Source organism: Sparus aurata, chromosome 10 (assembly GCF_900880675.1).
Source record: "Sparus aurata chromosome 10, fSpaAur1.1, whole genome shotgun sequence".
Lineage (NCBI taxonomy): Eukaryota > Metazoa > Chordata > Actinopteri > Spariformes > Sparidae > Sparus > Sparus aurata.
The window spans coordinates 24,938,872-24,963,082 of record NC_044196.1 but is presented as its reverse complement, the minus strand read 5'-3'; the positions used below and the strand labels follow the sequence as shown (position 1 = coordinate 24,963,082).

Sequence of the window (24,211 nt, the reverse complement as noted above, 5' to 3'; positions counted from 1 at the left end):
AAAGATAAACAACAAACATTAATTTCAGCCAAACTATTATGCTGAGAGCTTTGAAATGTATATGGTACAGATAGAATAGGACACAGTTCTTCCATACCAAAAATTGCACTTGTACTCCACTAGGTGGTGCTATAATGGATGCCATCGCGTTTTTGCCTGTAACTTGCACATTTTCATTAACACATTTGCAAACCTTATATCCATATGTTCCCTGAATAGAGCTGGGTTTTCTGACATAGGACATGCCCGCTTCTGCTGCACATTTCGTACGCTAAAGCGCCACATATGCAAAACCTACTTTTTCGAACTCCTCCTACAATTTAAGCGCCATCTGCCTGAAACTTTGCAAATGGAATCTCCAGATGTGTCTGATAAAAAGTTATCAAAAGAATTTTGGCACTCCAAAAAAATCTGCTAGTTATAACCAAACAATCTTTTTTGCTAGCTAAAAAACACATATTGTTTCATATTTCGGTCAAACTAAATGCTTTCAACATCAAACTTAAGTCAATTATTCCTGAAGTCATCCAGAGGCTCTGTGCCAAATTTGGTGCAAATTGGAATATAGGTGGCGCTATAATGATGCAATCGCATTTTTGCCTCTAACTTCCACATTTTAAATAAAACATTTGCAAACCTTATATCCATATGTTCCGTAAATAGAGCTGAGTTTTCTGACATAGGACACGCCCACTTCTGCTGCACATTTCGTTCGCTAAATCGCAACATATGCAAAACCTACTTTTTCGAACTCCTCCTTGGGATTTTGTCCACTCGCATGAAACTTGGCATGTACACTCTGCAGCTGGACCTGATCTAAAGTTATCAAAAGAATTTTGCTCGGTCAAAAAATGCGCAAATTATTAACGAACAAATTTCTGTAGCTAGCTATAAAAATGTAAACTGTTTCATATCTCGGTCAAACTACATGCTATTAACACCAAATTTGAGTTCCTTGGTTGCCATGACACTGGGAAGGGATGAGCCGAATTTGGCCACTAGGGGGCGCTAAAAAGATGGGAAGTTTTTATCTCTTGAACGGCTTCAAGTTTTACGAAATTTGGTCAGTATGATGTAGGGCCAATCCTGAGGCCATATCTTGAAGGTGGTCATGACTGGTCAATGTGGGCGTGCCTTATTACAACAAATCCAAATCGGCACACATTCAGCCTTTTGCACTTCCAGTGCACTTCCCATTACAGCGAATACCATGGCTCAGACGTTGGCCTGTGTCTTCACTTTTGCCCAGAGCCCGTCATCCTTTGGGCCTATTTCTGTGGGCTCTGCGGTGCGCGGGGTCCGAGTCGCGTGGGGGGGCTTGGCCCCCGTTCATAACTGCTTGCAGTTCTAGTTTAGTTTTTTTACTTTTACTTCAACCATGTTAACTTCTTTGGGGATAACTCACCAGAACAGATTCAGTAAGGGCTACCTCTTTGGTTTCCAGCCGTCTTTGCCTCATGCACGCACAAGTTTCTTCTTCTTCTCATGTGTTTAATGTGTTTACTACCTATTTCAGGGAGCATTACCGCCACCTACAGAGCTGGATGTAGGACAAGAGATAAGCCAGTGAGGAGAGTGTGTGTGCAGACCCAGGAGGGTGGCAGTTACGTTTGTTTTTCAAAATAAATAAAAAATGATAATTACATAAAATTACTACTTTACTACTCTAATACTTCCTTCACCTCTACTCTAGATTTTCTAAATTAAACTTCAGTGCTCTCCTCTCCTCCCATATGTACTCCATTATCACATGTTGCACAGATTCAGTTTCCCCACACTGTTCACATTTCCCATCTGCATCTGAATAAGGTGGATAAGTGTCAGCCTGTATTGGAACTCCCAATATTTGCCACTGTTCTCACCTTTATCTTCTTTGAGTATTTTTTTAAACATCAATGAAAATGTTCAGAAATATGATATACAGTATTTGATAAATGTTCCTGAAATAAGCATCTGTAAAATAATTAAAATACATTATGTGAGACAGCCATCAAGATGTTTTTTTTTTTTTATCAAATATAGAACTGTCACACAGTATTACAGTCATTTCCACCATATCTTGTGTAGCCTACTTGCACTCCTGGTACAGACTATTACAGTCTGTAATACTTATTCTAAACTGCATATAGTAATTTATAGGCTATTACTTTTTAATATAGGCTATTTTATGACCATTGTTACTGCTACAATACAAGAGGTGTTCCCGAACAAAATTTTGTTGTAGCCACTTGTTGCAATGACAATAAAGCTTCTTATATCACTGTTTTTTAAGGTTTTTGAACTACTCACGTTAGCTGCTGCATCTCCTGCGTGTTGCCGTCATGCCAGACAAAAAGTGTCGATCCCTCAGGTTGCACTCGGGGATCAACACTTTTTGTCTGCCATGACGGCGACGCGCAGGAGATGCGCAGGAGATGCAGCAGCTAACGTGCGTAGTTCAAAAAACTTATTTTTCATAAACTCTGTGTACACACACAATGTTCTCAATGCTCGTGTTCATGAGTAGAGACCCTGGTAATACTACGAGCAAAGTTTCATGTTGTGTCGAGCCTTCTTAGTGTTCTAAAAATAGCGATTTTGATGCTAGCTTATGATGCCCCTAACTCTCCCGTTCAAAATGAACGTGCCCAAAACCGAAACTACGATAAATCTTAAAAGTGCCTCTTTCGTCGTAATTATGCTTTTACACAAAGGTTTGACTCATATTCAATCCCATATAAAGCCTTGGTTGCTTATTGGCGAGAGTTTCACTTTAAGGCTTTTCCAGACCCCACTGACGTTTCTCTGCTGCAGCTGGTCCTCCATCTAAACCATCTCCAAGCTGTTCTTACCCTCTCTGATCTTCTTCCTCAGCTCCCTCTGCACAGCCTTGTTTCTCCTTAAGGAGAGCCTTTATGGCAGGGTTTATCCAGGGTTTGCTGTTTGAAAAACACTGTACAGTCGGATGGGTACAATGTTATCAACAGAGAAGTTTATGTAGTCCGTTATGCAGCCTGCTAAACTGTCGATGTCCTCCCCATAAGAAACGCAAAGTTCTTCCCACACAGTTGAGTCAAAGCAGTCCCTCAGAGCCTCTTCAGACTCCTCAGTTCATGTCTTAACTGTGCAGGTTTCTACAGTGTTACATGACCATCATCTCTGTCTTTTCTCATCTCAACCAAATCCATCCATTTAAGGTCATGTTTTCAAACGTCTGCTCACTGAGTGCATAGGAAAGCTTCTTTGAGCTGCTGTTCCTCATAATCCTATTCAGCATCAGATTCAAATATTTCAAATCTGTTTGACCTGTAAATTTAAGGTGCACCTGCAGGCTTAGGTGGAAGCACTTCACAGATAAAGACATAAGCAGATGGGAGGTCTCATGTAGCCGCAAAAATACCACCTGATCTGTGTTTTTGGAAGTGTATTTACGTATAAAAAGTAAACTGAAAAGCCATGTGTACCACTTGGTTACCTTTGTGTTTTACTTGCGACTTACTGTGACAGCTTGCTGGGTGATCCAGAAACAGTACATCTATGAATATGAAGATCGGTGCACAGCTTTCAATACTATTATTACTCTGCGCCACAACAGTAAATTCAAGGGTAATAGCTCTAGTGTTTTTCTGAGCAACATGACAGGGTGAGGGGTGAGGGATTTGTCTTCATATGTTATGTTAATGTAATCACTAACACAGAGAAAGTGCTGAGTCACTCTTTTTCGTTAACGTTACAGTCCTGCATGAGTGATGTAGTCATTTGCATCAGAGGCTCACAACTTTTGATAAGAGCACTTAACAAGTTTTCAAAGCTGCCAAAAACAATTTTTGGATGGGTAAAATGTTCCCTTATCTCCCTCAGTTCATTTATGTGGCTCTGTAACTATCAGATTGTATTCTTTGGCACACAGGGAGTTTACGGTCAAACTGACTGGTTTTATTGTTTTCTGTTCTCTCCTCTTTTTTTTCTCCCCACCTGTCAACACTTGCTGCTTTTTTATGCCTTACTCTTCCTATTTTTTTCACTTTAATGATCTCTTTCTTTCTGTAAGATCTCTGCATTGTTCATCTGTTTAATCATTCAGTTTCATTAGTTTTCTCTTCCCTCTACTGTTCTTTCATTCCATATAGCACTGGTTCAGAAAATACTGACCCCTACTTCTCCTTCTCTCTCCACTCTCCATCCCTCCATCTCTCCCCACAGGATGTTCAGATAGTGAGCACGGACGAAGACCAGGTCTTCCTCGCCCTCCAGGAATGGTACCAGTCAGACACGTACAACCTGTACCAGTCAGACCCCCAGGGTGTCTACTACTCCATGGTCCTGGAAAATGTTCGCAGCACCAAGCAGCCGGAGGAGAGTGTCCTCATCGACATACTAGAGGTGAGATGGGGGTGGTTGAGGGACATTGCTTATGGCCATGGGCAAAGGCCCCTTAGAGTAGTTTTCCACAAATTTTAAGTTTCAAATTACATGATTGTTTTATGCGAGTTGTCCTCTTTGCAACAATTGGAATCTGCAATCAGTATATATTTCATTATACACTCTTACTTTTGTGTTTCTGTTTGGGAAAGGCTTCAAACAAAAAAAGACATCACCCTCCAAACACTTGCAGGTTGTTGCTTGTCCTTCAGCCTGGTCCATACCCCTCAGAATGTGTAGCAATCTAAAGCTTGACTGACCTGTTGGGCCTTGTTACAGTTACTAAACTATGATTGGGCAATCATCGGGGCAGAGGTTTAGCAAAAGGCAAGTTATACAGCAGACAACTCAATCATGTGTCCAAATATTTGCAGGCTCCTCCCCCCCTAAATTTATCTTAAATTAATATGCTCAGCCAATGATGTCTTCATTGACTGAAAGCAATCTTGCATAAGTTATGAAGACATCTGTAAACAGATTTTGCCTGATCTTGAAACTTGCATGCTTATCTTGTCCTTTTATTTTTTTAATGTTCTAGCAAGTCAAGTTGTTAGAATACTATTTAAACTGTGTGTTGACTGCCCAAGTGATCTCTAGATAAGATAGGAGAAAGAAGGAGAGAGGAAGTGTTGGGGGGAAAAAGAAGAGGCAATGGACCATGGAGGCAAAGGCTTCAGTTAAAAACTAAATTCCTCTTCTTCTCTCTTCCCTTGCTCCGGGCTGCACTCTCATCACATGCTGTAGAGAGACAGAGAGGTGAACAACATAGAAGGGATGGATAGACTTGAGACACCAGGAGATGAAGTGCTGAACAGAGGTTAAGAGATAAAGAACTGCAGGCAGAAATGAGACAAGCCAGAAGCCCAGATAGAACACACATACTTGTGATTCAAACAGTTACCTTGCCTTCACACTATAATCATCAGTTCTACATAATAGATAGCAAAGAGAGCTGTGGGAGTCTGCAGATGGAGAAATGTCTGACATGGTTGCCTAGCTCTGTTTAAATGTCTGTCTGCACAGTCTTCACCATCCTCTTGCTGTTTAATGTTTCAGCTTCAGGAATTACTGTCTGTCAGCCTCACAGCCACAAAAAAGCATGCAGCATGTATTGATTGCAGTGAGTTAACTTTTACACCAAGTGCTACAGTTTGTGTCGGTGGTTTCCCTTCAGTCTTTCAAGTAACATGCATTGGCTTTAGGCACTGCTGACAGGTTAACATTCTGAATGTGGCTGTACAGTCCAAGGTAGAGTTACGATCCAGTTGCATCAGTTTAATTTTTTGACTCTTTATAAGGATTCTACCTACACATAATCTGACCACATTCTACTCTTAGCCCATAGTCTATGCCTATGTTAGGAAAATTACAATTTGAAGATCCAGCTACTAAATTAAAGTTTAGACTATGGGAAAGTTTAAAGAAGGAAAATAAATCCCTTATTCTTCCTGTTATAAATCAAGAGTTAAATTCACAAAACACGCCCTTGTTCATTTCAGAACCCACAGGGGTTTTAATGCCACAGGCTTACTTGGGTATGACCACCAGATTATGGTGGCAAATGTGAGCTAATGTTAGTAAATTTAGGCATATATGACTGTGTAATTGACACATTGCCGACAGTCAGTTCACTGACTTTATGATTTTTCCTTGCTTGTGCTGCTGTTAGACTTCTTGTAAGCATTTATTTTGTAATTTCCCTTCCTTAGTTTTAAATCCTCCTTGTTTCTCAGGTCCGTGGAATCAAAGGAGTCTTCCTTGCCAATCAGAAGATGGATGGCAGAGTGACAACTCTCATCACCTATAATAAAGGACGAGACTGGGAACCCTTGGCCCCGCCTGCCATTGACATGAATGGCAAGCCTATCACCTGCAAAGCTGTAAGCAATGACCCCCATAAAATCCTTTTTCTTTTTTCCCCTTTATCTAATGTTACTGACAACCTCATCTTATTCAGACACATACATGCTTTAAAATTCACATGTGGGGTTTCTGATGATGTATTTTATGTGATAACTAAAAATCTTATTTTAGGCATATAATCGAAAACCTGTTCAACAACCTTATCTCTGAGCAGAAAAATGAATAAGCCTGTTTTCCAAAATGAAATTGTCTGTTAAGGTGTGACAGTCTGCAACCACAGCTTTTATTCCCTAGAAATCTCTAAGAAGAGGGAAGACACTTGTAGCATATTGCAAACTCTTGCAGACACAGGTTCAGTAATAGAAATAACTGGAAGTCAGACTCATAATCTCTCCTTGTAGAATGGGCATGTCCATTTACTTACTGTGTCGACTCTATAGTAACGTATGTTATCTACACTTCCAATCTCACTTTTTGCAGTACTTTTTTTAAGAAATAACTTTATGTTTATATATTTCTTTAATTAGTTTTAGAATTACTAATGAGGTTAGCCAGCCAGTTTACCTCGCTCACCACTAAAATGAAGAAAAGCACCGTCATGTTTCCAAGTAATGAGGTCGGAGTTTTACTACTCACTCTCCCAAAACAGTGTGTGTCGGTCACTTTCATTTTTGGGAGCTCTTTAAAACACCCAGTGTAAATAAGAGCCACAGGGGCCTCATAATAGCCTAGTTAAGTGACTAGCTGATGTTGCTAATGGTTAAGACACTGAGGTGGTTGTCAGGAAATCTGAAACACTATATACAAAAAACAGTAAATACTACAGTACACTCCATCATTAGTGAATGCAAAAGATGTGCAACGTTAGGTAAATGAACTGGCCTGAGAGTTGACTACAGTAATGTTAGCCTTGCCTACAACTGTATGATAACTTCACAGTGCTTTTTTTCTAATTTGCTTATCTTTTTGTATATATTGATCATAGTATATAAGTTATTGTTAACAATATGTAAAAAGCAATCTGTAACAGGTGAAGTAACTAACTTAAAAGTGACAAAGCAGTGTGCTCACTAAGGTAGGAGGAGTAAAATGTTAATGTAGAGTTGCAACAGGAAGTAAACAGACATGTAGTTTGTAGTAGTAGAATAGTGTGAATTTGCGCAAGGTATTATAGGGCTTGTGAAAAGGTGGATAGAGTTAGGGAGTTCCTGAGCTACTAAATCCACACTGCAGGATTTCATTTCATTCGCACTTCATTTTACAGTACGTTAATAAGACGTAATGAACCGTACTTTGTATCAAATTAGACAAAAACAATACACCAATAATACATAAAAAGCCATACTTTGTATAAGATTAGACAACGACAGTATACTAATAAGACGTAACAAGCCCTACGTTGTAAGAAATAACACTAAAACAATATGCTAATAAGACGTGACAAGCCCTACTTTGTCTCAAATTGGACAACTAGAAATGATGTAGTCTTCATTAGACAGTAAACAAGAAAAGTTATACTGTAATTTAGACACCATATAGCATACCCAAATTATGCTGTAATCAGAAACCACATGTAAAGTCTTATTACTTAAAATATAGGCTACTATACTTAGACACTATTATACCAGATTATACTGTAATTACAAACCAAATCGGAGATCCTAATACACTATAAGACACCATTTTACAAGATCTTAGTCTAATTAGAACTCACACACGATGCCATATCAGACCCAAAATAGCTAGTTAGACGCTATTCTACCCTCACTGACAAATTATGCATTTAATGCTACCAACATCGGTCTATAGCTTAATTAGACTGCCATGTACTGCCATACTATATTGGGCATGGCCTTTATAATACTCAGACAAAGCACAGAGTTCAGAGGAAAATACATTTATTTGAGCTTTATTTACCATAGTTTCACTTTCTAACAGAGTCATTTATTGATCATTAGAAGAAAACAGTACCTTAACTAAAGTCAGACCACATCAGTTCACATCTGGTCGCTACTACACACGTCCCTTGTAACCTGGATGTTCCCTGGAGTCTTGTGGAGTTTGTAGGTGGCTTCCTCAACGCTCTACTCCCATAGTTAAGACATCACATCATCTAAATGACTCTGTAAGAAAGTGAAACTATGGTAAATAAAGCTCAAATAATATAATATATAATATGGCAGTACATTCGTCTAATTAAGCTATAGACCGATGTTGGTAGCATTAAATGCATAATTTGTCAGTGAGGGTAGAATAGCGTCTAACTAGCTATTTTGTGTCTGATATGGCATCGTGTGTGATTTCTAATTAGACTAAGATCCTGTAAAATGGTGTCTAATAGTGTATTAAGATCTCCGATTTAGTTTGTAATTACAGTATAATTTGGTATAATACTGTCTAAGTATAGTAGCTTATATTTTAAGTAATAAGACTTTATATGCGGTTTATGATTACAGCGTAATTTGGGTAGGCTATCTGGTGTCTAATTACAGTATAACTTTTCTTGTTTACTGTCTAATGAACATTACATTATTTCTAGTTGTCTAATTTGAGACAAAGTAGGGCTTGTTGAGTCTTATTAGCATATTGTTTTTGTCTTATTTCTTACAAAGTAGGGCTTGTTACGTCTTATTAGCATATTGTTTTTGTTTAATTTCTTATAAAGTAGGGCTTGTTATGTCTTATTAGCGTATTGTTTTTGTCTAATTTCATACACAGTATGGATTTTTACGTAGTATTGGTGTATTTTTTTTTGTCTTTTCTGATACAAAGTACGGCTTGTTACGTCTTATTAGCGTACTGTAAAGTGAAGTGCGACCCAAAACTCTTTAATGGCTCTCTCAGTTAATCATCATAATTGTTTTGCATGATTTTAGGGTGATGTAAAGCCCACCACCAAAGCTGCAAAAACTAAATGCTGCTGCTACTAGACCACATTTTCAAACTTTGTATTGTGACCTGTCAATCAAGTTGTTCATAATGTGAACACAAGGTCAGGAGCAGAAAGGATGAGTGTTGTCCTTTGAGCACTGTGTGCGAGCGGCTTGCCTTGCTTGCTCATTCATCTAGTCAATATTGCTTTCGCAAGGCTATAAGACAAATAGTGATGTGCCACCGATCTGATATCCGTACATCACACCTCGCAGGGAGAGTGAGTCCAATCCTTTATTTGAACCCTCACTCCAGTCAGTTGACACATGTGAAGGAGACAGGGTCACAGCTTGAGACTTGTTTACCATTGTTCACACACACACACACACACACACACACACACACACACACACACAAACATGTCTGTTCACTCCTATATTGACCTCTTCCTCAACATAATCACAAACAAATTCAGCTCACCTGGATTCATGTCTTTGCATCTATTAATCAGTGGCGCAGCTTTTTTTCGAACACTGGCATCACACACATCAGCTTGCTGACATCAAAAGTCACTGAACTAAACAAAGCCAGATATTACATGCACTATCCAATATGTTTCTGTATCAGGCAATGCTTTCAGCTGTATCCATCATCTTGCAATCTGACTGAGACTGGCTTACAATAATTTGATTTGATTTGATTTGATTTGTCCTGCCGTAGGGAGATTTGTCTTCACTGACAGTACATTACACATCTTTGACGACAACGGACACTAAATACACATCAACAAACAAAAAAGAAAGAGACATACATAGCAACAATAACAACAAAGAGAACTTATATGACAGCACAATAGCGGACAGACAGATCAGCTGGGCCTGCTGTTCAAGGCAGCTATGGCTGCAGGGATCAGGCTTTCCCCCAGCCGAGCCCTCCTGTACTTAGTGGATCTGTACCTGCGCCCTGAGGGTAGAGGGATAATATATTGGTTCAGTGGGTGAGTGATGTCTTGTGCTATGGTGTTTGCAAGGCGAGTGATGGACTTATTATTTAGTTCTGTGAGGTTGGGTGTGGGGAGACCGATGATTTTAGCAGCTGTGTTTGTGATGCGTGTGAGTTTGGCCCGGTTGGTGACAGAAAGCATATTAAAGAAACATGTGGAACAGTACAGAAGGATGGGTTGAATGATGCTTTGATAGAGTAGAAACAGGAGGTGGGGTGCAACGTATAGTCCTTTGAGTTTGCGGATGGCTGACAGTCTTTGTTGGCTTCTTTTTTGAATGTCCTTGGTGTGCTGATCAAAGGTGAGTTTATTGTCCAGAGTTTTTCCCAGAGATTTGAAAGTGTCCACTGTCTCAACTGTTTGGGTGTTTATGATTGGTCTCTTATATGTACAGAAGCAGGTCATCATAATGGTGAATGCCTTCAATCTGTTTAAAAGTACTGTATAAGGCAGAAAATACAAACAGGTAATGTTCCCCTTGAAATGAGACTTGCCATGGCTGTGAATGCATCAAAACAAAGGTAATATGAGTGGCTTTCGCTCATCCTAACACTATAAAACACTGAGGCTTGTCAAAAAGCGTTGGGAGTTTTGGTCAACATTCAGGCAGTGTAGGTTTGAAAGCGAGTGGGCATGCCAAAACATACATTTCAACACTTACCACATTCTTAGTGTATTCGTGCTGTATCAAAATCTGAATGTGGCTTTGGGTCAGTCAGTCAATTAAAATTACTTAGTAAAATGTAACGGTAAGGGATAGTCTACAGGTTGTGGTTAGAAACGCAAGTGCCAACGCAATGCTTAAAATCATGCCTGTTCAGTGCTGTTTTTAAACGTATTACTCTGTGTAGTTCACAAGTCTGGGACCACGTTGAAAATCTCCAATATCTTCATGTGAAACTAAATATAATCACTTTCAGGTTTCAAGTAAATGGTGTCAGAAGTCAAATTGTTATTCTAAGCAATGAGTAGCTTTCTCAATTTCAAATCACGGCTTTTGAGGAGACAGAAACGGGATTAGCTGTATGCAAACCACAATCAGGCAGATCAAAAGTGACCACGCCATTAGAAGCTCAGTATATGAAACTTGGAGATAGTCGAGCTACTTCATCACCGACACAGAATTTGCTACATAAAAAACACAAGAGTCCAATCAGCTAAAGAGTGTCAGAAGAATGCTGTCATGCAGTGTTCTCAGAGGACAAGCATCCTTTTTTAAACCACTTCTACAATACTAAACCACTTCAACAATAGAAAGATGGCGGCCACTGAGGTAGACAAGCGCGAATAGGTAGCGGCTGCCCACTAATAACTATTTTTGAGCCTGATATTACGACCTGAAAAACCCACGCCAATCCCACTGAGTGTTTTCACCTGGCTGGACTGCCTTGCACTACAATGGCTGAGGGTAATATCACTTTACAAACTTTATGGGAAGCGGTGACTGAAAGTAAAAAAGAACTCTTGCTCAGTCTGATGAATATTGATAAACAAATGGCTAAAATACATTCCTCAATGCATGCACTACATGAACAAATTGCCGAAGTCCAAACCAGAGTGAGTGCCACTGAATATAATGTTGCGGACGCTGACACGAAGGTCACTGGGCTTCTCAAATCAGTGGAGGTATTGGAAACTAAGGTGGATTACCTGGAAAATAAAAGCCGACTGTCCAATATGCTGATATATGGTTTGTTGGAGGGCGAAGAGAGGAAGGACACAGTGGCGTTCCTACGCTGCTTTTTGCCCGAGATCCTGGGCCAGGATATACAGATAGATTCCCCGGTGCAAATTGAAAGTGCACACCGCATTTCTACACCAAACTTATCAAGAATAAGACCTATCATCATGAAGTTTGGGAGCTAACAACAGAAAATCAAAATGATGACCTGTGCCCGGGAGCGAGGAGAACTTTTTTTCAATGGGAGAAGGATCTCTATTTACTCTGACTTCAGCATGGCTGTTCACAGGAAGCGCAAAGTATTCACTCCAGTGAAAAATAAACTTCAGGTTGCTGGCATAAGGTATGCAATGCACTTTCCTCCTACGCTCTCTGTCGAGTACAAGGGCTCTAAGATGAGTTTTCAATCGCCTACCGAGGCTCAGGCTTTTCTCAATGATCTGGAAGTTGATAGTGGAGAATCCCCAATGAATTGACTGAGAGAGAAAAAATTACTCTTATTACAATGGTGGATGGACTGCTGCTATAAGAGTTGAAATCAGGAATCCATAACTTTGGACTAGGAGGGGTAAAAAAAAAAAAAAAAAAAAAAAAAAACAACATACTAAAAAGAAATACATTTGTTTTATTCTCCTATTAATCCATGTGTTTGATTTTTCTGATTTTAATTTTCATTTGTTTAGAATGAATCCAAATACAAGTAGGCTATTTTCTTTTTCTCTTCTCTTTAAGTGTTTGCAAGCTAAGTTGTTATTAGAAGTAGCCTAAGTAGACATGAATGACATTGCTCCTACATACTCAGTGATGTTGATAGGTTTTCAATGTAGTGAGTCCCCGGGACCCACAGGTGGTGAGTTGAGTGGGTCCCTGGGAAATTCAATGGGTCCCGACTCCCCAGTTAAAAAAATGTATTTCTTTCTTATATTATTCTATTTCTTAAATTGTATTGAGTGTTAAACTCCTTTAATGGTGGTATGATATGGTTATAATAAACGGATATATTCATGAATGTTCAAAATGTATCTGAAATTAAACAAATAAAATTCCAAATCTGAAAAGTTTATTGCAAAACAACTGTCACAGTGGCATGACATATGACATTCAAATCAAACAGCATTTTTGTAACAACATAAATAGCACCAAAATAAATTACTAAAATTTAAATAGTCTGCTGACCTGCAATAGGTTTTATCTTTTTCTTTGGTGTCATTTTTGCGTTCTCCTTTTCCTGCTTACTCGAGAAAAAACGGGATCTCGTTGAAGCGCGATGTATGCGCAGACACTGTTTGGGCATAACAAAATGGCAGCTGCCATTCAATTTAGTTCTCATCACCACCACCGGATTATGTTTTATTTATTTCATTACAGCATGTCAGTGGCGGTTCTAGACCAGTTTTAATAGGGGGGCCAGGTTGGCCAGCTTTTTTGTTAGGGGGCACATACAACCCGGAAAAAAGGATAAATCCCTCATTCAGACAAAGCAGTTTTTACAATTTTAGCAATTTTGATTGGGTAGTAAACTGCTGAGACACTATATTTCTGCCTTTCCCTTCAGAACAAAATCATTGCAAGAAATCTGTCATTGTATTATTAATGCAGACTCCCTGTCAGGGGGCCACAGGGGGTCCAGACTCAGAGTTACGGGGGCACTGGCCCCTGTTGTCCCCCCCCTAGAACCGCCCCTGCAGCACGTCCCCTAAACGTTAAAACATAATCGACACAAATGAGCACAGCATCGAGCAGTGGAAACGTGGGTTTATTTACTATGAAGTTCGTATTTTTAATTGTTGAAATAAGAGGTGTAGCAAGCTTTTCAAAAGTGCGGGGGATGGATGTGGTGGTGGTGGTGTTTTTAAAACAATTTTGGGTCGGGGGTGATGATAAATGACACTTAAATATAACATCTGTGTCTATAATAACCACACCCTGACATGTAAATGTGACATTTGTCTTGATTCGCTTAATTATAATATAATATAATATTTATAATAGAAGCCTACTCTAACTGTACTTTTTTTTTTTTACCATTAAATGTTATTTTATACATTATCATATTGTATAATGTTCTGTCATGGACTATGTCACTTCACTGCTGACAGAAAAGAGAGCTGCTCACTGCCAGTTGCAGCTTCTTATCTTGATCTGCAGTCTTTGTTAATTTTTTGTCATGATTGTTATTATTAGTACTTAGATTATCAAAAATCTCAGTTACAAGTCAGGATGTGGTTATGATAGACAGATTAAATATTTAACTGTCATATGTCATCACAGTAACAGTGTTACATACATTAGCAGCTGTAAACACATAAAAACATTATAAAACACATCATGTGGTTTGGTGTCGACCTGTATACTGAACGTATCAGGAGTAATCAACGTTTATAATCATCAGAGAATGTTACAGACATTGTTTTTGGTTGCTCTTCGTTTCCAGAGAATTCACAGAGAAGCTGGAAAAGTTTGTGACATTTTCATCCCAGGTTTTGTGAGGAGGGAATTAAACGCCTGTCCCAAATAAACGCCTGGTCTGTTAAGTGGTTGAGACAAATACACGCCCGGCTATTATTTGGTATTTTACGGTAGTTCCCGCATCATCAGCACGAGCTGACCAATAAATCTAACATAACAAGAGACGCGGGACTTAAGGCAGAACAGCCAATCATCAGCCGGTCAGTCCCAAAGCTGGTGTCATGTTTGAAGCAGCAACAGGAAGAGGGAGGGGGAGAGGAGGCAGCTGCAGCGAGTGCAGACTTAGAGCGGCCGGAGGAAGTGACTCCGGCCGCAGTAAGGCGTTTGTGCGAAACTGCTGAAAAAGTGTGGGTGTGGAACCCTCTCACTGGGAAAAGTGTGGGTGTTAAAACACACACATCCCCCACGGGTGCGATGCCCCTGGTTGAAATGAAATCAGCGGTGACCAGTGGTGTACAGTAACGGAGTAAATTTACTTGAGTACTGTACTTAAGTACATATCCAGAGGATTTGTACTTTACTTGAGTATTAGATTTCTTTGGTACTTTCCAAGACAAATATTTTTACTTTTACTCGAGTTAATTTCTAGGAAGGCTGAAAAGTACTCGTTACTTTCAGGTCTGCTCTTTTTTTTTATTTTATTTTTTCTAAAATACTATCGGACACAAGCTGTGTTTGTCAAAGAAGGAAACCTATCACAGTGCACGCTCTCCACTGGGATCTACGTAAAAGCGGAAATACGTCATCCCTCCCCATAAGGATACCACCAAAGTAGCCACGCTCTCGACTGCGTTTGTCAACACAAAACCGCGACAATGGCTGCATCAGATGTAGTTTTTTGTAAAGCAGTGATTCTCAACCAGTGGTCTGGGGACAACATTGGTCTCTGAGGGGGTTCCAGTTCCCAACTTAGCTAAATGATAGAGAGTTAGTTGGACGGTGCAGGTTCATTTGGTTACAGTTTTAATGATTGTTAATAAACATCTGGATCTGCAACCTCTGCTGCAGTGATGTTGCTAGGTACGCGTCCTGCGTCCCTGACGCATTAAAATCTGAAAGGACGCACTAAACTCACTATCCATGCGTCCCAGGGACGCACCTCATTTTTCCCATGAAAAAAAGGATACATTGTGAACATTAAACAACTCGTGTTTAATCTCAGTAACTGGCAAAAGAAACCTTGTTGTTAGCAGACCGGACAAGCGCTGTTTCAACCCTCTGCGCATCTACTCGGCGCAGACGTGATCCCCTGTACAAAGTATCGCGACATGCTAATTTAGCCGCTACCAAAACAACTAGCCCGTCACTGCTGATTTCATTTCAACAAGCACCCGTGGGGGATGTGTGTGTTAACACCCACAGTTTTCCCAGTGAGAGGGTTCAACACCCACACTTTTTCTGCAGATTTACTGCAGTTTTGTACAAACGCCTTACTGCGGCCGGAGTCACTTTCTACCGCCGCTCTAAGTCTGCGCTCGCTGCAGCTGCCTCCTCTCCTCCTCCCTCTCCTGTTGCTGCTTCAAACGTGACACCGGCTTTGGGACTGACTGGCTGATGATTGGCTGTTCTGCCTTAAGTCCCGCCTCTCTTGCTAAGTTAGTTTTATTGTTCAGCTCGTGCTGATGAGGCGGGATCTACCGTAAAATACCAAATAATATCCGGGCGTGTATTTGTTTCAATCACTTAACAGACCAGGCGTTTATTTGGGACAGGCGTTATTCCCTCCTCACAAAAATCCGGGATGAAAATGTCACAAACTTCTCCAGCTTCTCTGTGAATTCTCTGGAAACGGAGAGCAACCAAAAACAATGTCTGTAACGTTCTCTGATGATTGTAAATGTTGATTACTCCTGATACGTTCAGTGTACAGGTCGACACCAAACCACATGATGTGTTGTATAATGTGTTTATGTGTTTACAGCTGCTAATGTATGTAACGCTGTTACTGTGATGACATATGACAGTTAAATATGTAATCTGTCTATAATAACCACATCCTGACATGTAACTGTGATTTTTGATAATCTAAGTACTAATAATAACAATCATGACAAGAAATTAACAAAGACTGCAGATCAAGATGAGAAGCTGTAACTGGCAGTGAGCAGCTCTCTTTTCTGTTAGCAGTGAAGTGACATTGTCCATGACAGAACATTATAAAATATGATAATGTATAAAAAAACATTTAATGGTAAAAAGAAAAGTACAGTTTCAGTAGGCTTCTATCATAAATATTATAATTAAACAAATCAAGACAGATGTCACATTTACATGTCAGGGTGTGGTTATTATAGACACAGATGTAATATTTAAGTGTCTTTTATCATCACCCCCCGACCCAAAATTGTTTTAAAAAAACACCACCACCACCATCACCACCATATCCATCCGCCGCACTTTTGAAAAGCTTGCTACACCTCTGATTTCAACAATTAAAAATACAAACTTCACAGTAAATAAACCGACATTTCCACTGCACGATGCTGTGCTCATTTGTGTCGATTATATTTTGATATTTAGGGGACGTGCTGAAATGAAATAAATAAAACATAATCTGATGGTGGTGATGAAAACTACATTGAAGGCCAGCCGCCATTTTGTTACTGTCATATGTCATGCCACAGTGACAGTTGTTGTACAATAAACTTTTCAGATTTGGAATTTAATTTGTTTAATTTCAGATACATTTTGAACATACATGAATATATCTGTTTATTATAACCGTATCATACCACCATCGAAGGAGTTTAACACTCAATAAAATTTAAGAAATAGAATAATATAAGAAAGAAATACATTTTCTTAACTGGGGAGTCGGGACCCATTGAATTTCCCAGGGACCCACTCAACTCACCACTTGTGGGTCCCGGGGACTCACTACATGAAAACCTATCAACATCACTGTGCTGTCCTCCTGTGATCCCATTCATTTGATTTGTTTTTACAGGTGTTTCTGCAGGCTTTATATAAGATTGTGGTTCTAAAAGCAAGCACATCAGTGCAGGTGGTTTCAAAGAGTTAATTCTCAGAAACAAAAGTTAAAAGGTCCTTAAATTCATTTAGAAAAAATTATAGTAATTCATTGATGTGAAAAATAAGAAATTTACTCTTACTCTTACTTTTACTTAAGTACCTTTAAAAGCAAGTACTTTTTTACTCTTACTCAAGTAACATGTCGACTGAGCTACGTTTACTTGTAACGGAGTAAATTTTGACCAGTAGTATTTGTACTCTTACTCAAGTACTGGGGTCGAGTACTCTGTCCATCTCTGGCGGTGACGGGCTAGTTGTTTTGGTAGCGGCTAAATTAGCATGTCGCGATACTTTGTACAGGGGATCACGTCTGCTCCGAGTAGATGCGCAGAGGGTTGAAACGGCGCTTGTCCGGTCTGCTAACAAGGTTTCTTTTGCCAGTTACTGAGATTAAACACAAGTTGTTTAATGTTCACAATGTATCGTTTTTCATGGGAAAAATGAGGTGCGTCCCCGGGACGCATGGATAGTGAGTTTAGTGCGTCCTTTCAGATTTTAATGCGTCAGGGACGCAGGACGCGTACCTAGCAACATCACTGCATACTTGTTGCTTTGTTTTTGTTTTTCTTCTTCCTTTTTCTCTCCTCCACTGTTGGGCTAACAAATATGAACATGAAAGATTACTTGTAGACTGAATTTATATTATGCTTGAATGGCAGACACACCCAGTCTTATTCAGGACAGGTGATGTCTAATATCAGTATTACATTGGTATTTGGCCAAATTTTGTTTGTTTGTTTGTTTGTTTGTTTGTTTGTTTCTTTCGCTTTTGTTCATTTCTTTCTTTTCTATTGTGGGGAGATCCATTCTTGGATCACTGGTACCTGAAGTTCTACAAAAGGCTTGTTGGTTAGGGTGACCAGACGTCCCGGATTTCCGGGGACAGTCCCCGATTAGGCCGCCCTGTCCCTGGTTAAAACTGTCCCCGAAAATGTCCCCGATTTGAATGGGAGAGAAAAAAGTTGCGCACAGACGCATACTCCAGTTATCACGTTAGTCAGTTAAACTAACGTTACGTCGCGGTACCTGGAAACACGGCAGAGTTGTTTACTTTTGCTTGCTGAAGACAGAGATAGGCGACCGTGTTAAGGTAAAAAAATTAAAAGTACGACTTGAAATTCAAACTTTCTGTCGTAAAATATGCAGACGAAAACTCGGGAGAAGCAGCCGCTAGACGTTTCTCTGTCGACCCCAAGAGAGTGAGAGACTGGCTAAAAAATAAAACGGAGCTTCAGCGTCTGTCCGAGGAGGACAGCAACAGGGCCAGGCTGTCTGGTGGAGGGAGGAAGAAGGCTAGCGAGGAGCTTGAGATAAAAGCAAGTGCTGGTTGGCTTAATCGTTTCCTCCGCCACAACAACTTCACTTGCAGAAGACGTACAACTGTTGCCCAGAAGGATGCCAGAGAATTCACAGAGAAGCTTACGAAGTTTGTGACATTTTTATCCAGATTTTTGTGTGGAAGAAATTAGCTGCCTTGTCTGTTAAGTGACTGAAACAAATAAACGCCCCGGCTATTATTTGGTATTTTATGGTAAGTTGTGTATGAACCCATTTATTTTGTGAGTTTGAACTAGACTTGGCTGTGTGTAGGTTAGGTGAGGTAAAATAAGGAAGATTATAGTACAGTGCCTCTGTTTATCAGAATTGAAGACATGAACTGAAGCCACAATGCTAATGCCAAACTGTCGCTGGTGTTGGTAAAGTTTGAATGTGTGATTAGATAATCATGAGGTGACAATAGTATTATTCAATTTTGCTCTGTTGTAGAATAAGACAGTGTAAAGTAAGAGTAATGAGTTGAGGGAGAGAGAAGACTAGGAAAATAGCAGAAGAGTGTAAGAGGAAGCAAACTGAGTAATGTAAAGAGAGTAAAGAGAAGAAAGAAGGGTTAAGAAAAGAAAAGCACTTTAGGAGAAGAAATTTAAGAGTATAAGAAGTGTGACAAGGTGAGGGAAGACAAGCAGACAGGAAGATGGCTCTTTCAAACATACGCAAATGCCATTTTACTGAAAAAATCCAAGAGGAGTTTCCATTCATATGCCCCTGTCGCCAAAGGTTTCTTTGTTAAGAAACAAACTTCACTTACTATTGCATCTGTTCAGATTTGCTCATGTTCTCCTCTGCTGTTATTCCACCCAGGCCACAGAGGCTGAGGCTACTGAGGGAGAGGACTGTGGTGGACCTGCTGAACCAGCTGGGTTCACGGATCCAGGCATTTAGACATTTATTCTTTAATTATAATACTACCAAACTACTACTACCTGGACTACTGAAACTTCTTATTGGCTACTCATTTGCTTTAATACACATTAAAAATTCACATTAAATACATTAACATGTGATTGCCCCTACTATTTATTTCATAATGATAACATTTGAATTTTGACCACCGCGCTGAAAATGTCCCCGATTTTCATTTCAGAAATCTGGTCACCTTACTGTTGGTCAAACGAATATTTGGCATTCAGTGTGCCATGATAATGTCTCAATCTTCTATTAAAATTTGCTCCCTGAATATTAAGGGCTGTAAAAATCCAGTTAAGCGAAATAGGTTATTATCCTTTTTTAGGAAAGAAAACGCTTCTGTTGCTACAAGAGACCCACCTAATAGATGATGAACATAAAAAGCTTTAAAAAGATTGTGTAGGAAAAGTGTATTTTTCCTCATTTAATAGTAAAAGTAGAGGAGTGGCAATACTAATACATAAAAAATAACCGCTCATCATTGATCACTTTGAGGCTGACCCAGATAGATGCTTTGTGTTGACTCATGGATCCTTATATGGTGAAAAAATTACTATTCTTAATGTATATGCGACTGTATATGCGTATATGCGTATATACATCCATCCATCTTTACTAATATGACTGATTTATTGCTTAAATATAGCTGTTCATTTATGACTTTGGGTGGTGATTGGAACTGTGTAATGGACAATACATTAGATAGGAACCCAGGTCTGAACATAACTAAGAGGAATTCTAGACAACGAGCTCTTTATCAAATGTTGGATGAGGTGGATGTTGTAGATATATGGAGGATAATGCACCCATATGATAAAGATTACACATTTTTCTCTAATCCACATGAAACATATTCTAGAATTGATTTCTTTTTGGTATCTAAAGTATCTACAGAGCTTGTATCAAGTTGCAGTATTGGGAACCTTCATATATTGGATCATGCCCCGGTTACAATCGAGAATTCTATTACTAAATCACAAAAACATCAACATTCCTGGCAGTGTAATAGGTCAATATTGTTGGACCCAGAATTTTGTTGCATGGCACAAATTGAACTTTCTGAATTCTTAGAAATAAATGATAATGGGGAAACTGATCCATCAAACCTATGGGAAACCACAAAAGCCTATTTGAGGGGCATGATGATATCCTACAGTGCTGCCAGAAAGAAGAAAAATAATTAAAGAACAGAGAAGACTAGAATTAAAGCTGCAACGTGCTGAATCAGACCATAAACTAACTCTGTCTAAGGAAAGCTGGGACAAGGTATTAATTGCTCGATCTGCACTTAACACAATGCAATCTCAAAAGTATGAAGAGGTATGAATATGGAAATAAATCAGGACATTATTTAGCTAATTTAATTAACAACAAAAAAACGAGCAATGCAATCTCAAAATTGAAAGATAAAAACGGTAAATATTAGTATGTACATCCTCTGAAATTTCAAATGTTTTTAAGGATTTTTTTTGTTCACTATATAAATCAGGAAATGTAGGAGAAGAGGATGGCATGAATATTTTCTTTCAAAAACTTAAGTTACCTAATGTTAATGATATTGATAGGAATCAGCTCAGTGCTGAAATTACATCTGAAGATGTTGAAAGAGCTATTACTAATTTGAAAATGGGAAGGCATGTGGCCCAGATGGCTTTCCATCTGAAGTATACAAGACTTTTAAATCAATGTTTGTACCTTTAATAACTAGTTTGTTCCAACACTCTTTACAGGCTGGGCAACTACCTAAAACAATGCAGTTGGCCACTATCAAGGTAATACCAAAAGAACAGAAAAACCTGGACATTCCTTCCTCATATAGACCTCTATCAATTCAAAATGTAGATTCTAAAATACTGGCCGACATTTTGGCAACACGTCTCAATTCAGCGTTGCCTAAGTTAGTGGCCACAGATCAAACTGGTTTTGTTCGAAATCTCCATTCATACTCAAATATTCAACAACTACTCGGCATCATGCAGTATGCAAGATTTAATAAGAATAATGCAGTAATAGTTACACTTGATGCGGAAAAAGCTTTTGACAGAGTTGAATGGAATTATTTATTCAGAACACTTAATGAATTTTCTTTTGGTGATATTTTTATTGATTGGGTCAAATTGCTGTATGCATCTCCAAAAGCTGCTGTATCTGTTAATGGTTTGACTTCACAGATATTTTCCTCAGAGAGAGGCACAAAACAAGGCTGTCCCCATACCAGTCTCCTTTACTTTTTGCTTTGATAATAGAGCCTTTAGCTGAAACTATAAGAGTCAGTGACTAGGCGAAGGGCATTTAAACAAATGTCAGAACGCATAAAATTTCATTATACACAGACGATCTTCTTTTATTTATGAAGGATCCATCTAAATCTTTTCCTGCTTTAATTAATCTAATTGATAAATTTAGTTTAGTTTTTCTGGATACAACAGAAATTATGATAAGTCCATGGCCTTACCTCTTGGGAAAATCAGCAGTGGGGATGTTTCAGAATACTTGCCTTTTAAGGTGACTTACAAAGGGTTTAAATATCTTGGCATTTTTTTTTCCAGCCAAGCTCTCTGATTCAACTAAATATAATTTTGTACCTGTTGTTACTAAAATCAAACCGGACCTTCAAAGATGGATGACTCTACCAGTCTTTATTAGGCCAGATTGCAATTATCAAAATGAATGTTTTGCCACGCCTACTGTATCCAATTCAGATGCTACCTACCCGTATCCCATTAAAGTTGTTTAAATTAATAAAGAGTGCATTTTGAAGATTTGTCCGGAAAAATAAGCGTCCCAGGATAAAATTACAAAAGCTCCAATCTCATATAAGAAAGGATGGGTTAGCCTTACCTAATCTTATTTATTATCACTGGGCCTCACAACTGACATTTATCGCAGACTGCGTAAAAGGCAATGAGTTTTCCTTTACAGATCTGGAAAGTATAGGTCTAGATAATGTTTCAATGTCAGACCTTACTTTTGTATGTTCGAGGAAGTTACAAATTAAAATGAAGGACAATTTTATAGCTACAAATATATGCAAGTCTTTGAAGAGCATACGTAAACATTTTGGACTTGGTCAATACTTATTTTAAGCACCCATTGCAAATAACCCTGACTTTAAATATACTTGTGTAGATGGGGCGTTTAGAGATTGGAAGGCTGCTGGTATCACAAAAATGGATCATATGTATCTGGGTGATGCATTTAAGTCTTTTCAGCAACTACAGGAAGAGTTCAATCTCTCTCGAACACACTTTTACCGTTACTTACAAATCAGTAGTTACTTAAACTCTATTCCATATTACAAAAGTGGCAGAAAGCTTAATATTCTTGATAGTCTTATCACAAAAGCAGCAACTATTAATAAGAAAGTGATGACCTATATATATGACCAGTTGCTTGTGAATTATTAGACTACAATGAATATAAGAGATAGCTGGGAAAAAGACTTGGGTATTCACCCAGATGACCACACCTGGTGTAAAATTGTGTATAATGCCAAGAGAATTACTAGATCTGACAAATCACATGAAACACAATTTAAGATAATTTATAAACTGCATGTGACTCCTGAAATACGTAGTAAATATGACAACTCATGCTCCGCAACATGCAGGAAATGTCAAAAACAACTAGGCACGTACTTTCATTTAATATGGTCATGTCCATTGATTAAACAATTCTGGTCTACTGTTCAAACAGAGATAGATAACCTCCTTGGCATCAAAATAGTAATGGATCCTAAACAGTGTATTTTTGGTATTAGCCCCTTTTGCTTTTCCTTGGCTGGTCCAAAGGTAAATTGTTAAATATCATGTTGTATGCTGCACGCCTTGCGATACTGCAGGTTTGGCTTGATGCACATCCTCCTACAATATCTATATGGTTCTCGCACCATGTGCTCACTGTTATCACATGTGGCTGTGAGACTCTTTAGGTTGAAGGAGTGTGAGTGTGTGTGACGTGATCCCAGGTTATAGAAGATGGTTAGTTGCATGCAAACACCCTGAGTCTGTGTGAAGCATTATTAATCAAAATGAACCATGTAGCAAAGCACACTGCCAGTAACCTGACCTGAGATCACAATAACACCAACAGTGAGCAAACAGATTGAACACGTGCATTACATTAACCAGAGTTCAAAGTCCTGTACTTAGCCTTGCTATGCTATGCTGTGTGCTATCTAGGCTCAGTTGAACATTACCAGTCTTTGAAGAAAAGGTGCTGGTAGTTCCTTGGCTGATTAGCCAAGCAGGGAAAGGTTGTAATTCCGATATTCAACAATGCTGTTCTTGCTGTGCAAAGTCTTGTGAAGCAGCTGAAGGAAACTGGTCACTCCTTTCCTTTGCAGGGACAGCAGCTTGGCACCAACTTAATTTGTGTTCCTCAGATTGTGGTGATAGCTGGCAAGCTTTGCATCGCAGCTGCTGGTGCTAACTGATCTGGAATACTAGCAGAACCTTGTGTCGCTGCAGTTAGGAGAAGTTCCTTGGGCCTGCTGAAATGTAGTTTGCAGTTCTAAGCAGATGTTAGGCCCAGAAGAATCCAGGAGAAGATAACTCGAGGGCAGGCGGTCCCATGGTGTGAGAGGGGAGAAGAAAGAGAACAAAGGAGGAAGTTGGAATTTTGACTATTTGGTCAGAGGGGGGGTC

General features: G+C 39.1%; 1 protein-coding gene across 1 annotated transcript in view; it reads left to right on the top strand.

Annotated features, from left to right (window-relative positions):
- The window catches only part of sorcs2 (sortilin-related VPS10 domain containing receptor 2), a 582,832-nt gene that overhangs the window by 496,228 nt on the left and 62,393 nt on the right, over positions 1–24,211 (top strand). The window contains 2 exon segments of the mRNA XM_030431509.1: positions 4,183–4,362; positions 6,135–6,281. Of these exon segments, the coding sequence (XP_030287369.1) occupies positions 4,183–4,362; positions 6,135–6,281 (327 nt within the window).